Source organism: Lissotriton helveticus, chromosome 3_1 (assembly GCF_964261635.1).
Source record: "Lissotriton helveticus chromosome 3_1, aLisHel1.1, whole genome shotgun sequence".
Lineage (NCBI taxonomy): Eukaryota > Metazoa > Chordata > Amphibia > Caudata > Salamandridae > Lissotriton > Lissotriton helveticus.
In genome coordinates, this window is record NC_136061.1 from 288508741 (window position 1) to 288523854 (window position 15114).

General features: G+C 45.1%; 1 protein-coding gene across 3 annotated transcripts in view; it reads right to left on the bottom strand.

Moving 5' to 3' along the window:
- INTS2 (integrator complex subunit 2) overlaps positions 1–15114 on the bottom strand; it is a 280966-nt gene that overhangs the window by 233404 nt on the left and 32448 nt on the right. For all 3 annotated transcript variants that reach the window (XM_078679818.1, XM_078679819.1, XM_078679820.1), the window contains exons 3-6: positions 14535–14673; positions 14306–14408; positions 12979–13092; positions 11794–11924 (exon numbers count right to left, since the gene is read on the bottom strand). In XM_078679818.1, the coding sequence (XP_078535944.1) occupies positions 11794–11924; positions 12979–13092; positions 14306–14408; positions 14535–14673 (487 nt within the window). The remainder of the gene's footprint in view (positions 1–11793; positions 11925–12978; positions 13093–14305; positions 14409–14534; positions 14674–15114) is intronic.

Here is a 15114-nt window from a genome sequence, read left to right on the forward strand (position 1 = left end):
AGTAGCTCAGGAAGAGTTGGATACCATGGAATCCAACCTTGCCGAAGCCACTGATCAGCATGCTGACAATCCCTCACCAGCGACTTCGCAGGCCCTACGCCTTAAACGGTGCAAACTTCGGGAACACCAGCGTGAAGTGGTTAGAGCACGGCTGCAGGCTACCAGTCACAAGATTTACGAAGTAGGGGATAAAGCGGGTAAACTCTTAGCATGGTTGGATAGGAAGAAAAGAGCACAGAGGACGATAGCGCAGCTACGTACTCCGTTGGGTTCGGTGGTGGCCGCTCCACAAGATATAGTAAATACACTGGCCGGGCACTTTGAGCAAGTACATACCTCGTGCTCGCACATGACGATAGATGAGGCTCAGACTTACATCAAAGATATAAAGATGCCTACACTATAGGAGGAGGCGGCCCTCCTACTGGAGGCTGATCCCACGGTTGATGAGCTGCAGGCAGCCATCAACTCCCTGCAATCCGGTAAGGCGGTGGGGCCCAATGGAATACCCATCGAGCTTTATAAAAGGACATCGGATCTAACTGCCCCGCATCTATTGAAAATGTTTCTTGAAAGTTTGCGGGCAGGATAGCTACCTCGGGATCAACGAATGGCCACCATAGTGACAATTCCGAAGCCTGGTAACCCCCCCCCCCCCGAGGACTGCTCCTCAGACCGGTCCATATCCTTACTTATTGGGGAGGCTAAGATCCTCGCCAAACTCCTGGCAACATGCCTGACCCCACACCTTTCGACTTTAATTCACCCGGATCAGTCCGGATTTATGCCTAACAGGAATATGGCCCTTAACCTCCGAAGACTGCACGCGGTAATGGCCCGCATACCATACATCAAGAACCTGCAATTATCCTATCCCTTGATGCGCGCATGGCATTCGACATGGTTGAATGGCCTTATTTATTTGCCGTACTTAGGCATTTGGACTTTGGCCCCAAATTCTGCGCATGGGTGCAGTTGCTGTACTCGCGTCCCCTAGGGCATGTGGCGGTTAATGGGCATATGTCACAGGACTTTCCACTTTCACGTGGCACGCGCCATGGCAGTCCACTGTCCCCGCTGTTATTTGCCTTGGTGCTGGAGCCCTTGGCGGCGTGGATCCGATGGGACACAATGATTCGGGGACTTAAATGGACAATGACCTGGGAAGATCGCATCTCCCTATATGCGGATGATGTGTTACTGTACCTAACCTCCCCTATGTGCTTTATTTTGATGCTTTTAAACATCTGTGAAATCTTTGGCCGGGTTTCTGGCTATACTATCAACTGGTCAAAATCAACATTGTCTTGCGGGGCCCTTCCCCACTGCTTCCAGTGGACTGCCCACTAAACATTGCGGACGATAGCTTTAAATATCTGGGCATTTATGTGACACCCCAGTCAGAGGAGTTTTTTTTTTTTAAACTGATGCCCCCCCTGGAACGGTTCAGGCGAGACGGGACACACTGGCACGGCCTGCCGCTGACCTTGCTGAGCAAGGCAGCCCTTTTTAAAATGATGTCGCTCCCCAGATTTGTATGTTTTGGAGAACACTCCATTTGTTGTGCCACCAAAGTATTTCAAAATGATAGCAGCAGCTGTCTCCAATCTGCTCTGGGGACACAAACCAGCGCGCATAACACAAGGAAAGTTGGTACGGGGCTAGTATGACGGCGGGATAGCCCTTCCAGATATACAGTTGTACTACTGGGCGGCCCAGTTAAAAATAATTAATCAATGGATACACACGCCTCAGACAGAGCCAGCGTTCCAGGCGGATAGACAGGGGCTGGGAGAATCGGGAATCATGTCTGTGCTAAACGACAGAAGTAGATCACCCTCCCTTATTGGACCGACCGCACACACAGTCCACATATTGTACACAGCGCAGGTACGACTAAAATGCAAGGGTGTTATCACCCAGATGACACTACTCTGCTCCGCACGGCAGCTCGGCGGCTTCAAAACAGTAAGGGATTCTAGGCTTGGGATCTAACAGGTATCTCTACGGTGGGGGATTTATGGAAGAGGGGTGAAATGGTTCCGTTCGAACAGCTCAGGATCCGCTATGAGCTAGCACCCACGGAGCAGTTCCGATACATGCAAATTAGGCACGCATTGCACTCGGTTCTTACGCCTGGTACCGACATCCCAGAAGCCACCCCCTTAGAGGACAGACTGCTGACCGAACACATGTCCAAACAGGCTACCTCCCTCACTTATCGCAAACTAATTAACATGCGGGGCCTGATGCTGGCACTCAGACATAAATGGTCCACTGACTTGGGAGATATTGAGGATGCAGATTGGCAAACAGCGCTGTAGTCCCCACGGGAAGTAGCCATACCATCCAGACTACGCTCAGTCCAGTTAAAGATACTACACTGTACATACTACACCAGAGTAACCATCTTTACAATAGGGAGGGCCACACATCAGTTTTGCTTACGCAAATGCGGGGAGGAGGGGACCTTTTATCACACCATATGGCAGTGCACGCAAATTGCAGCCTACTGGGTCCACGTGATGCGAACAATGTCGCAGGTTACGGGGGTGTCCCTTGTGCCAGAACCGAGGCGCTATCTCCTAAATCTGTGGGAACCAAATGATCTTTCCCACCCAGCTCAGGATTGAGTAGCGTTGGGGATGTTTGCCAAACGTAATACTGCCAGGAAATGGGGGTCCGAGGAGTCGCCAACGCTCGGAGACTGGTGTAGAGATATGGACGAAGCTATGTTGGCGGAAAGGGTTATATACACTCACCGAGGATGCCCCCGGAAATGGGAGAAGGAATGGGGAGCATGGAACACATTCAGGGGCTCTATCTGTGACCCACCTATGCAAGAAATGGACGACATGTCTGAGTGAGGGGGGGTGGGGAGGTGGGATTAAGCAATATGGCAACAGCCATATGCCAACAGTAACGTGTAATAGAAATGTGTGTAGTAGTGGCGATATTTGTTTTGATATGTACTGAACAATGCAGTAGCCATGTAATTTCAAAACGCCCTCTTTTCTTTCTTCTAATAAAAAGTTTCCCAAAAAATATATATATATATATTTATTAATATAACACTATCTAGTATCCTCCACCCGAGGATAGAACACAAAGCACACAATACGATATCAATAGAACAGTTGTAAGTAGCCCAATACACAAGGGGCTCCAGGGTGAGACCAAACCATATACTAAAATAGTGGTACAACAACCACGGCTAGGGTCAAGACAAGGTCTGCAGCACGTAGAATCGTTGGGACCCCAAGGAACCACCCAAGGTGAGTAGATAGGGAACCCACGGAGGACGGGTGCAGTGTGCTAACACGACCGCGGGCTCAGTACAATTCTATGGGGAAGTCGCGGTTGCAATTTTACAGTTTAAGGACCCTACTAGGAGGGCTTCGAGGAAACCCTTCAGAGGCCTGGTGGATACTGAAGTACCAGAGTTACCTATCCTAAAGGAGCCGGGTGCATAGGGTTGAAGTGGCGTCGGAAACTGTAGTCGTTCTCTATGGAAAGCTTCGAAGAAGTGCTGATGCCGTGAAGGTGAAAAGGGTCTGGTGGAATCCAAGGATGGATTCTTGAAGAAAGGAACCTGAAAGCATAGAGGACAGTCTGGGTCACTTCATAGTGACCAGGGACTCGGTAGATTAATACCCACCGATGTCGGTGCTTCAGGTGTGAAGAAGCAATGCTTGACTCTGAAGCCACGAGGACCAGGAGACGTCGTCAACGACGACCAGGAGCCAGATGCGAGCTGTCCAACGAATGGATGTAGGGTGCTAAGGGGTCTGTGTCTGGCTGGAGCACCAACAAGCCTTGGCAAAGCCAACCCACGCAGGCAGGTCAAGCAGGTTAAAGAGTGGACCAGTACGGTTCAGGGTACTCACCAAGCAATGGGGAGTCAGGGCACGTCTGAAGCAACCAGGAAAGCCTTACAGAATTCAAGATGACCCTCAGGAGGACCCACAGGCCAAATGACCAGGAGTCATGAGGGTCCTCGAGGAAGATCACAAAGTACCAGCCCACGGAGCACTCTGTGTGAGGAGGTTGGAGTTCTTTGGTGGAAATACTGCTCAGTTTCAGGACTGCACGGAGTCCAATGTAAAAGCTCAGGAATCTGCAAAAAACGTATGCACTTGCAAATAGACGCGGTGCACAGGGGTTTGGGTTATGCAGTCCCCACTAGGGATACTGGCCTCAAACTTGCTGAGAGGGCAGATCAACCTCGGGGACCTTCCGGACCCACCTCCTGTGTTTCTGGAGCCTTCGGAGTCCGCAGGAGCTCAGGATCAGCAGACTGGTCAGTTGCGTTGCGGTGCCTGCAAAAGCAGGGGACTGACTCCTTCAGCCCAAGGGAGATTCTTCAGTTGTCAGTGCACCACAATTGCTGCACGGAGGCTGTATGGAGAAAGGGCACAGACAAAGCTTTAGACTGAGAGGGAGACGGCCCCAGTCAAAGTCCAGCGAAGTCCAGAGTGTCCAGACGGTTGACGGTCTGTGGTTTCTTCTAGTAGAATCTTGTCCTTGTAAAATCTAAAGAGTTACAGTCAGGTAAGCCCTTTTGTACCCACGGGAAAGGGTTGGACAGATTCAGGGGAACCTCCTAGGGGAGGGTCAGGACAGAGGGGTGGTTACTCCCTTGTCCTTTGTTCAGTTTTGTGGCAGAGCAGAAGCCACGGCTCTCAGAACTGGTTTGAGCTGGACTATGCACAGGGACACTAAATGTGCCCCAGGTGCAGACTTTCAGGTCCTCTCAGAGTGCACCCACCCAGCCCCCCAATACACTAAATCATGTCTGGGAGGTGGTGACAGGATGCCTATTGTGCTGCTTTATTCTGCTCGAGCGTGGCTCAGCAGCAGGAGGGCAGAAATGTGTCTCTGGTCGGCAGCATCTATTTTGTGCCGAAAGGCTCGAGAAGGCTGGCACCGGATAGACCAGTGACCCCACGAAGCTCGCTTCGGAAGGGTGGGATGATACCTCCCACACCAGTTACCGGTGAGGAGGTATGATTCCAAGGTGTTTGATACCAAACACAACATACTTTGTTTCAGCCGTCTTCGAGATAGCATTTACCACGAGGTTATAATGCCTCTACCTATATGTCTGGCTAAGTCACAGACAACCCGGAAGAATGGTCTCTGAAGGCTGCAGAGGGGCTCTGTTCATGCAGAAAAACGTAAAACCCAACACCCTGCCTTCAGGATTGTTAAGGCCTGCTGTAGGGGAGGCATACGTTTTAAGTGTAGTGACCTATAGATTTAGTGAACCTATATATGAAGGGGTGCAAGCACCAGCTTACACAGGCTGCAGTAGCAGTCCTGTAGTTCCATTTTCCATGGCCTCTCATGGGTGGCATAATACATGATTCAGCCCAGGGGAGGCCTCTGGGGTACCTATGCCCTGGGTACATGGGTACCAAACACTAGGGACTTATAAGGGTACCCCAGTATCCAATCTGGAGTGTACCCAAGTACATGGCTAACATTTTATGGAGAAAGCAGATTGACTGATGTCCTGCTAATCAGGACCCCAGCCTGACTAGTCAAAAACCAGCAAAACACCAGGCACAAAAGTGTGGTTAACCATGCAGGCAGATCCTACCTTCCTACAGATGTAAAGATGACTATGGCAAAATTAAGGAACATCAAAGAATGGATCACAATAAAACAACTTTGATATATATTCCAATTATTGAAACAAGTTAAAAAAAACAAAATCGGCAAACACTGCTTTATTTAATTTTGTTTACGCAGGGTCTCCCTGTAACTTCTTTTTCACCTGATATTGCTGGTCCCACTTTAAAAGAATATCTTGTTACTGAACAGAATGCAAGCTGACAATCTCCATCCTATTTTAATATGACTGAGCTCATGAAGGAGGTGGCAGACCCAGTAAAATGTTTTGTTACAGTTATTAATGTAATGTATGCATGGCTTGACTGCATTGGCTCAAGTATTGCAAGTCTCATTTGTAGTAAGTGATGTTTGTTCCCTCTATTTGCAGTTGATTTTTCTGTGATCTGCTACAGTATCATTGTTTCGCCATCACAGTCACAACTTAATTTACACAAAAAATGCTACCTTTCACTTATCACCTGTCCAGGATGATAAAATTATCTTTAGGTTGGCTCGGTTACTCATAAGCGCTTTTCCATTCTAACATTATGGGTATATGCAACCACGTAGTAAGACTAGAAAAGGCTTCAATATTTATAAATTCTAAGAAATATACATCCGGACAGGTAGTGACACTAAGGGTTTCCCGCCAAAATCATGTTTAAAAGACGAAGCCAAGCAAGAGGACTTAATTTGTTATCTTCAATCAGCACAGGAAATGACATCACTGGATCTCCCATCATCCATCTATGCAGGGTATGGCATCACTGAATTTCCCATCATACATCTGGACAGGTAGTGACATTACTGGTTTTCCCGTGCCAAAACAGTCTTTAAAAGAAGAATCCAAGCAAGAGAACTTAATTTCCGATCAGCATAGGAAATGACATCAAGGTATTCTGGGCTCCTCCCCCCTCCCAGGACTTGATTAATGGCAGCTGCAACACTGATGCGCTGCTAGCATGCCGAAGTCACACCAAAGGCAAGCCCGTCTGCGCCCACACCGCGCCCAGTGCCAGGAACCTTGGTCTGATCACCGCCCAGCAATACACCACAGCACTCCTTAGGTCACTGGACCCCAGACGGTGTCCCTTCCCCCAACTGCTGCTGTGCCGCATCTCACACAATGGTAGGAGCTTTCACATGCACCCACTGCCGGTTCTCAAGCAGCAGCACAACCACAACTACATCACAAATACTAACAATGCCCTGAACACCCCCTCACAACACACACGTCACACAAGCACCAGCAACACCTTCCCCCCACCCTTCAACACAGCAAAACCGCTGGTCAACATCCAATCGCATGCATGCTTCTAAACACATGATCACTCAGCAAACACACAACCGAAATATGCAATCTGCTAAGTAGCGACGCACCTACCATCCTTTTGATCAGAGAGACCTGGCTCAAGCGATCATCTGCTCCCAACATCACCACGGCAATCCCAGCGCGGTACAAGATTGCTCAACAAGACCGCCTTCACAAGCCAGGAGGACTCGCTATCATCTAGAAGGAATCCATCAAATGCCCCTCATCCACAGAGAACACCACCCCATTCATGGAACATCTGTATTTCAAGCTGCAAATCACTGAAAACTTCACCCTTAAAGGAACCCTCGCCTATCAACCACTCGGGCCATGAGCCAACCTTACCAACTTCATCCCTCTGTTCACCATGTACTCCAGAGACTACATTCTCCTTGGTGACCTCAACTTTCACCGGGAACTGACCGAAACGACCCCTGCTCGACAGCGCTCCTCAAAAGTTTGAGCAACACTGGTCTAACCCAGCTAGTTCCAGAACCAACACACACAGCAGGACACACATTGGACCCCATCTTCACCACAAGCAACAGCATCAAATACAACTCCACCACACCGGTAAAATTGACCAACCACTCCATCATCCACTTACATAACACACCTCAAGTCAACACCCCAACAAGGTTTAGCATTCCAAGCTGCAGCTCGGGCAAATTCACAGAAGCAGACTGGCTCAATAACTTCAGCACGGATCAACCTAGCTTCACAGACAACCTCAACAAGGCTTCAACAAATGGATGAAGAACTGCGCGGACTCCCTCGCACCCATCAAACCCAACAAGCACAGTAAATCATACAAGCATGCCAGCTGGTACAGAGAAACCCGCAGAGAGACAAACACTGGAAACAGCTAGTAAGGAAATGGAGGGCGAGCCACACCAGTGCTAGACCACCGGCACAACTACCTACAAGACTGCATTCAGATGCCATCACCAGCAAATAAGAGACACCCAGAAAAAAAAAGAAACACGAGTGGACCTCCTTGCAGGTATTGGAGCAATTGAAGGTAGCTCCAAAACCTGCAAGGAGATCTTCTTGATCATTAAGGATTACACCATGCCCTAGGCCTCTGTCACCAACAACTCTAACTCCCAGCAACTCTGCGACCTATCCAGCTTCTTCCACAGCAAAATCGCTAACATCTACAGCAACTTTGAACACTAACCCAGAGAGCTTGTTGCCTACCTATCCATCGCCAACCACGATGGCCACCTGACTGAATGGACAACTCTTCCCAGAAACAACACAGCAGCAATCATGCGTACCATCCACTCTGGGGCCCCGACCGACCCATGCCCCTACCACATCTACAACCTGGGAACATCCCCAATCAGCACCACCCCGACCCACATCATCAATACGTCCATCACATCCGCCACTTTCCTGGATATTCGGAAACTTGCAGAAATCAACACCCTCCTCAAGAAGCCCACAGCCGACCCAAATCAACGGAGCAACTTCCAACCCACCTCTCTGCTTCCCTATCCATTCAAAGTGATCGAGAAAGCCATCAAAAAGCAACTCACAACCCATCTTGAACTTCACCATCTTCTAGACAGCACTCAACCAGGTTCCAAAAAGAACCACAGCACCGAAACAGCACCCATCGCGGCCACCGATGACATTCAAATCATCCTGAACCCAGGAGAAACAGCAGCCCTCATCCTGCTCAACCTCTCTGCGCCCTTCAACACTGTCTCCCATTAAATCCTCATTAGAAGACTCCACAAGATTGGCATATAAGGATCCGCTCTCAAATAGATCTGTTCCTTTCTCACAGGAAGAATCCAAAGGGTCGGGCTTCCACCGTTCACATCACAGACCAAGATATGTAGAATCCCACAGGGATCATTTCTCAGCTCCACCCTTTACAACATATACAGGACACTGCTCGCCAACATTATCCAATCACAATACATCTCCATCATCTCCTACACCGATGATACCAAACTCATCCTCTCCCAGGCGGACAAAAAAAACACCGCCAGAACCAACTTCACCAACTGCATGACCATGGTTGCAGACTGGAAGCGAACCAACTGCCTGCCGCTCAACTCTGACAAGACGGAAGCACTGGTCTTCGTCAACAAGACCTCCACATGGGATTTCATCTGATGGCCAACGGAGCTAAGATTAACACCCACACCCACAGACTACATAGGAAATCTAGGGATCATCCTAGACAACAAGCTCATCATAACGGTTTATGTCAACACTGTGCATTTCCTGCATCCACTTCTTACGCATGCTGCAAATAATCTTCAAATACTTGCTTCAGAACGCCAGATGGACCATCATGCAAGCACTCCTCACCAGTAGGCTGGGCTACGGCAATACTCTCTACGCCAGAATCTCCAAACAACTCCTACATAGACTCCAGACTATCCAGAAAACTGCTGTAAGATTCATATTCGACATCCCACGTTGCACACACATCACACCGCAACTCAAGAAGCTTCACTGGCTCCCCATTTACAAGCACAGCCAATTCAAACTTCTCACACACACACACAAATACAAAGCCCTACACAACACAGGACCAGAATACTTGAACAGCTGCATACACTGGCACCAACCCACCAGGCACCTACACTATGCCTCACTTGCACATATTCCCAGTTCCACATATTCCCAGTTCCGCAAAAGGAAAACTGGAGGTCTCATATTCTCCTACATCGCACCCAAGACATGGAACAACGTTCTTCAACACATGAGAGCCTCCTCCTCACTCCTTCAGCTCCATAAGAAGCTGAAGACCTGGATCATATAAGCACCTTGAGGGCCACAAACCTACGCTCCTTCTCAAGTGCCTGGATATCCTCTCGGGTGATTAGTCCGCTATACAGAGCTATATAGCATAACATGTTTTGTATGCTGGCACCAAGCAGCCATGCACAATACATGTCACACCCTTAACCCTTTCCCTGGAGGCATCTGCTGAATTGCTAGTTGCCGTACTGAAAATAAGGTATTGACAGATACCTTTTTGGCCAATCGTTTAAAAGGTCTGCAGGAGGGCATGTAATCTGTGAAAAAAACATTAACTAGGTAACTTTATTACCCTTATATAGTGGCTCTATCCCATTCTTAATTAGAACCCAGAGCCATTGAGAAATGAAAGGAAATAAATGACAGAATAGGGCAGCAAATATATTTCTGACGGGGTCAAGCCTGGAGAATGCTTCTGTTAGCCCTGGTGGAGTGTGCACAGAGACACAATGGGGGTTGGGCTTCACACAGAGTGAAGTAGTGGGTGACAAATTACAGCAGTCATCTGAAAATGGTGGCCTTGGCAACTACTCAGCATTGACTGCAAAAATCAAAAATACAATTGATTAGTATAATGCAGGTTCCTTGCTCTATTCAGATCAATATACAAAGCATGTCTTATGTCCAGACTGCGCAATGTCTCCTCGGACAAAACGAAGATGTCAAAACAAGCTCCTCATTCAGATGAATCTCTAAAAGTAAGAGTGGGAAGAAATCATTTAGATCGTAAGACATCTAAAATGGGTCCGTCATCTGCCCTCTGCTTAAAACTGCTCTTGGAAACAGTAGCACCGATTCCTTTCTGGGTGTGGAAAGGCTCTGTTTTTTCTAAAATGAGTTTCCCCTCTACTAGCCTTAGCAGTTCTTGGGATGCAGACTGGAGCAGGCTTATGTGGCTGAACAGAGGCCCAGTGGACTCTGCACTTAAAGAACCCAAGCATTAGTGGTTATCTGGTCCCAAGGGTGGCAATATGTTCAGCCTGTTATGCCTTATTTCCGAACTGGAATCTCAAAATAGGAGTCATTTACCACACATACCTCACCCATGGCAAATGTATTTACCAGGTATGGCAAACCTCACCCAACTTGTGATGAGAGCTTTAGTCTATTAAATGTCCCAAGTAGCATGGCCCCAAAATAAAGGGGAAATGAGAAAAATAAACTAATATTAAAGAAAAGAGAAAGGAATGACAGAGATAGAAAGTTGGAGATACTGGGGTTATGCAAGTTGGGAGCACAAGAAAAAAATCAAAACAATTTTGCAAAAACAAAATCAACTTGGCAATAGCCATTGCAAAGAGCCATGAACAGATTGTGAAATGAATTAAAGCAATTGTGGAAAGGAAAAAAACTGCACAATGGGCCTTGTGGAATTGACTGGTGGTGTCAGTTAATTTAGTATGGTTCACTTTTCTAAAATGTGTTTGGAGACTCCTCAGGAAACACAATTATAGATTTAAGAGTGTTCTGGTATTTTAAAACTAGTGAAACACCACATTGAATGCATCTACCCTTCAACTCCTTGCAAACAAGTGCCAAGTAATGGAGGCAGGTTCTCTCTTATCTCCGTCTAAGTATATGTTCAAGCAGACCCACTTATTTCTCTTTCTCCCTTTAAAGTTTCAACATGCCTGCTGCACAAAAACTTCTCGAACTGGAAAGACTGACAGGGGCTGTCTTGGACCTTCAAAAGCCATTCTCCAATGATTTCAGTTCAGCCAGGAAAATGCCAGATAAGATAAATGGCCACACAGACCCTAATCAAATATGAAAAGGGGCAATACTGTAGCTATATATCTGTGCAAAATAATGATACAAAAGCAGAGGCTGGGACTAATGGCTCAGAGGACTACTGCATACAGAGCATAAATATGTGTGTGTCCTCATGGTTAATTGGTTCAAACCCTATTGGAAACAGTCAGCCGTTTACCCTTCTACAGTCTATAAAACGATTACCAGTGTGTTGGATAATAATAAACATCTGTTATTTTGAGCCAAGATACCCCAAAGGGGCGAACATGCACTGTACACAATGTTTTTTTTAACACAACTGGCAGTTTGGCACACAGTTATTGTCTTACCACCATGCCTCGAACTTTAAGAGCCTGCGATGGGTTCATTTTACATAGCTGTCGAAGAGCTTCTGTCCTCCGACGGCCTCCAACGCTTTCCTCATCTTGCCGTTCACCATTCTTTATCAAACCCCTACAAACTAAATGTCAAGCAGAACGAATGAAGCAATGGCAGTTTCACTCTCTCTTCCAATAATTTACCAAAACAAATAACATTTGCTACTTGAAAAACCAATGTATCTTACTCACAAATTTTACTCTTGGCCTAAAAACTGATAGCTTATCGATCGACACAACCACGGATTCTATTATTACTCGTATTCTGTCATGTTTCTGAATTCAAGCTTTGCATATCAAAAATATGAATCTCATAATATCAATATGTTTACTGTACAAAATAGGGACTTCCTTTTTGAAGTGCGCGGTAAGGGGGCAGGAAAAGTAGTTTTGCACGACAATCAGTCTCATTATATACACACTTACTCAATAGCTGAATGTAAATTAACCTGTGTATGTTTAGAACAATAAGAACAAAAGATGGTTTGGATACAAAATTTTCTGATAATCACATTAAACACCATCAAATTAGTTAACTGTAGTTTATTACCCATATTAATATTTTAGTATTTATAAGGCTTACATGGACCGTATCAGTATGAATGCGCTTTACATTGAAAAATCCCAAATGCAAAAAGGTTGAGATGACAAAGGGAGCAGAAAAGCTTAAAAACAATGCATCAAAGAATGATGATAAAATGTTTGTTAAGTTTATAGGTTCGATGTAAGACAATAGGCATTGAGGTGTTTCTGGAAAGTGTGATTGGTGTCAGATCACCATTCTAAAACTACTTGTTAAGTGCTCCTGTAGCCTTTTGGCAAGGCTCATGCTTTATTTAAAAAAAATAAAGTGTCCCCATTCATGTTAGTTCTTATCATATCATGGTGCACCATAATGGAATGTAGTTTCACAGAAAAACTTTCACACATGCACCTGAAGTATCAGGCCTTTGCTGGGCACAACGCCTGCTTTGTTTGGGAAGTTTAACCTCTGCAACCAATGCAGTTTTACCACAGGGCTTATGATACCATTTTAGGGGATGGTATTAAAAACCCACTAATAATGGTCTTAATCAGAACAATGCATAAATCAACTAAGAATTCTGACAAAATACAGATACCGTGTACATCAATCACCTTCATTAAAGCTATCAGGGACATTGGCAACAAGAAGGCACAAGAACCAAGCTCCATTGCGGACATGAAGTAGGGCTTCCGCCACATCTATTATTGGTAACAGGGAGGGCAGCTCTGAAAGAAACCAAGAAGGCAACCATAAAAATAAAAGAATGTATGCAAAAGTCATGTTTGTGTACACTAGACATATATCAGTTTTGATGCAGTTTTTAATAATATAACACCTTGCCATCTGACAGGAACTTTAAAGAAAACGTTTTAACCAAGAACAAGTGCAATACCTGTGTATTTATAGTTCTTCTTTAAGTGTGTAGGACTATTATATTTCACTAGTGAACGAAAAGGTTATATTTTGTTCTGAAGATCAGTTCAACCTACATACAAAATTATACTGCATATTTTAGTCCATAGGTAACAAAAAGGGCACATCTTAGTGTAGTGATACTCTATTTGATGTGGTTTCATTAGCTAGACTAAAAAACAAATATCCACATCACACTTTTACTGCATGTTAATCAGAGGTTCCAGTCCTCTTCTGAGACAGTTCCAGTTACTAAAGAAAAACAGTGTTTATTAGGACTGATGGGTTGATGTGTTCTTCCAAGCAAACAAAACATGGTCAAAGAACAGCAACTATTCAAAATTATATTCTATTTAATATTAGTATGAAGACATTTTTTATCAAAAAGCTGAAAAACGTATCTGACGAAGCACTATGTGGTTTATGTAATTTGATGTTGCTTCTATTGGTAAATATTTGTTTTGTAATTTACTAATTTAGCATTTGCAGGTTGAGGAGGACCCAGGACCCACTACAAGAAAGGACGTCATTCTGGTATTTTACTATAGTGTTTGCTCCCCTTGTCGTTATGTTTCAATGCTTAGAACATTATACTCCTAGCCAAGGCCTATTTTGGGTCTTTTATGTGCATGATTTTTGCATTGCCTATGTATATTCCCTATTTGAATGTCATACTGTTCCGTTACCTCATTCCCTCAATTTGTAAAGCGCTGCGATATCCTTCAGGAGTAAGTTTGCGCTATATAAAACTTTATAAATAAATATAACTTTAAATAGATATGTACATATCCTCACCATAACCTTCATTTATATACCCATTTTCTAGAAACATCTGTATATGTGCTGCAATGTAAGAAAAATGTATTTCTGTCAATTAACCACTACACACATTGTTTTACAAACATATTTCAAATAAAGTATATTGAAAAATGCAAGTTTCCATATCATGAATGTTAGTGGATTGTCCAGAGTGGGAGGACATCAAAATATGATTTTACTGACAATGTGGAATTCTCTTTGTAGTACCTGCTTGTAAAATACAGAGGACATCGGCGGCTTCATCCAAATAAACAGGACTCTCGAAGATCTCACAGGACTTGAGAAAAAATTCACCATTTGAATCAGACACCTAGAATACAAGCAAAAGGAGCAAAGCTATTTAAAGGGCATGGGGTTGGGATTTCAATTTTAATATGGTCAGGTGAGCTGACAACAGGATATAAAGCGTTGAAAATATAAGAGCAAAAAAACATGCCTTATTCATAATAGCCAATAATTCACTCAGAACAAGTCGCAGTCGCCTTGGGGAATCACTGTGTTCAAATTCCAGTGTGAGGCCATGTTGAAGTTGTGAAACCAAGATGCTTTCTCCACTGCCGCCTCCAAGTTTGTGTCTAGAATTTAAAATGTAAGCATAATTTAAAATCTGATCACAAAAATATACAACTCGGAAAAACAATACTAAGAAGAATAGCTTTGCTGACGACACACGTTGACTTCTTCAAGTAAAAGCAGAAAAAGAATTGCATCCATAAAGTAGAATTGGTTCATTGTATATTCAATAAGAATGTTATTGCAGCTCAATCTTACATACACTGTAAGTATCGTACAGTTGAAAATACTACACCGGGTGTACTACAACTGTATTAAACTGTTCGGAATGGGTAGGGCATCGAGCTCTGGATGCTGAAGGTGTATTTCCAAAAAGGGAACATGGATATATACCATATGGAGATGCCCCAAAATTGAACAGTTCAGGAGGGATGCGATACAGGAGCTGGAAACAGAAGCAGTTCTGGGCCTGGGATACCGGGAATGATCCAACGAATACTCCT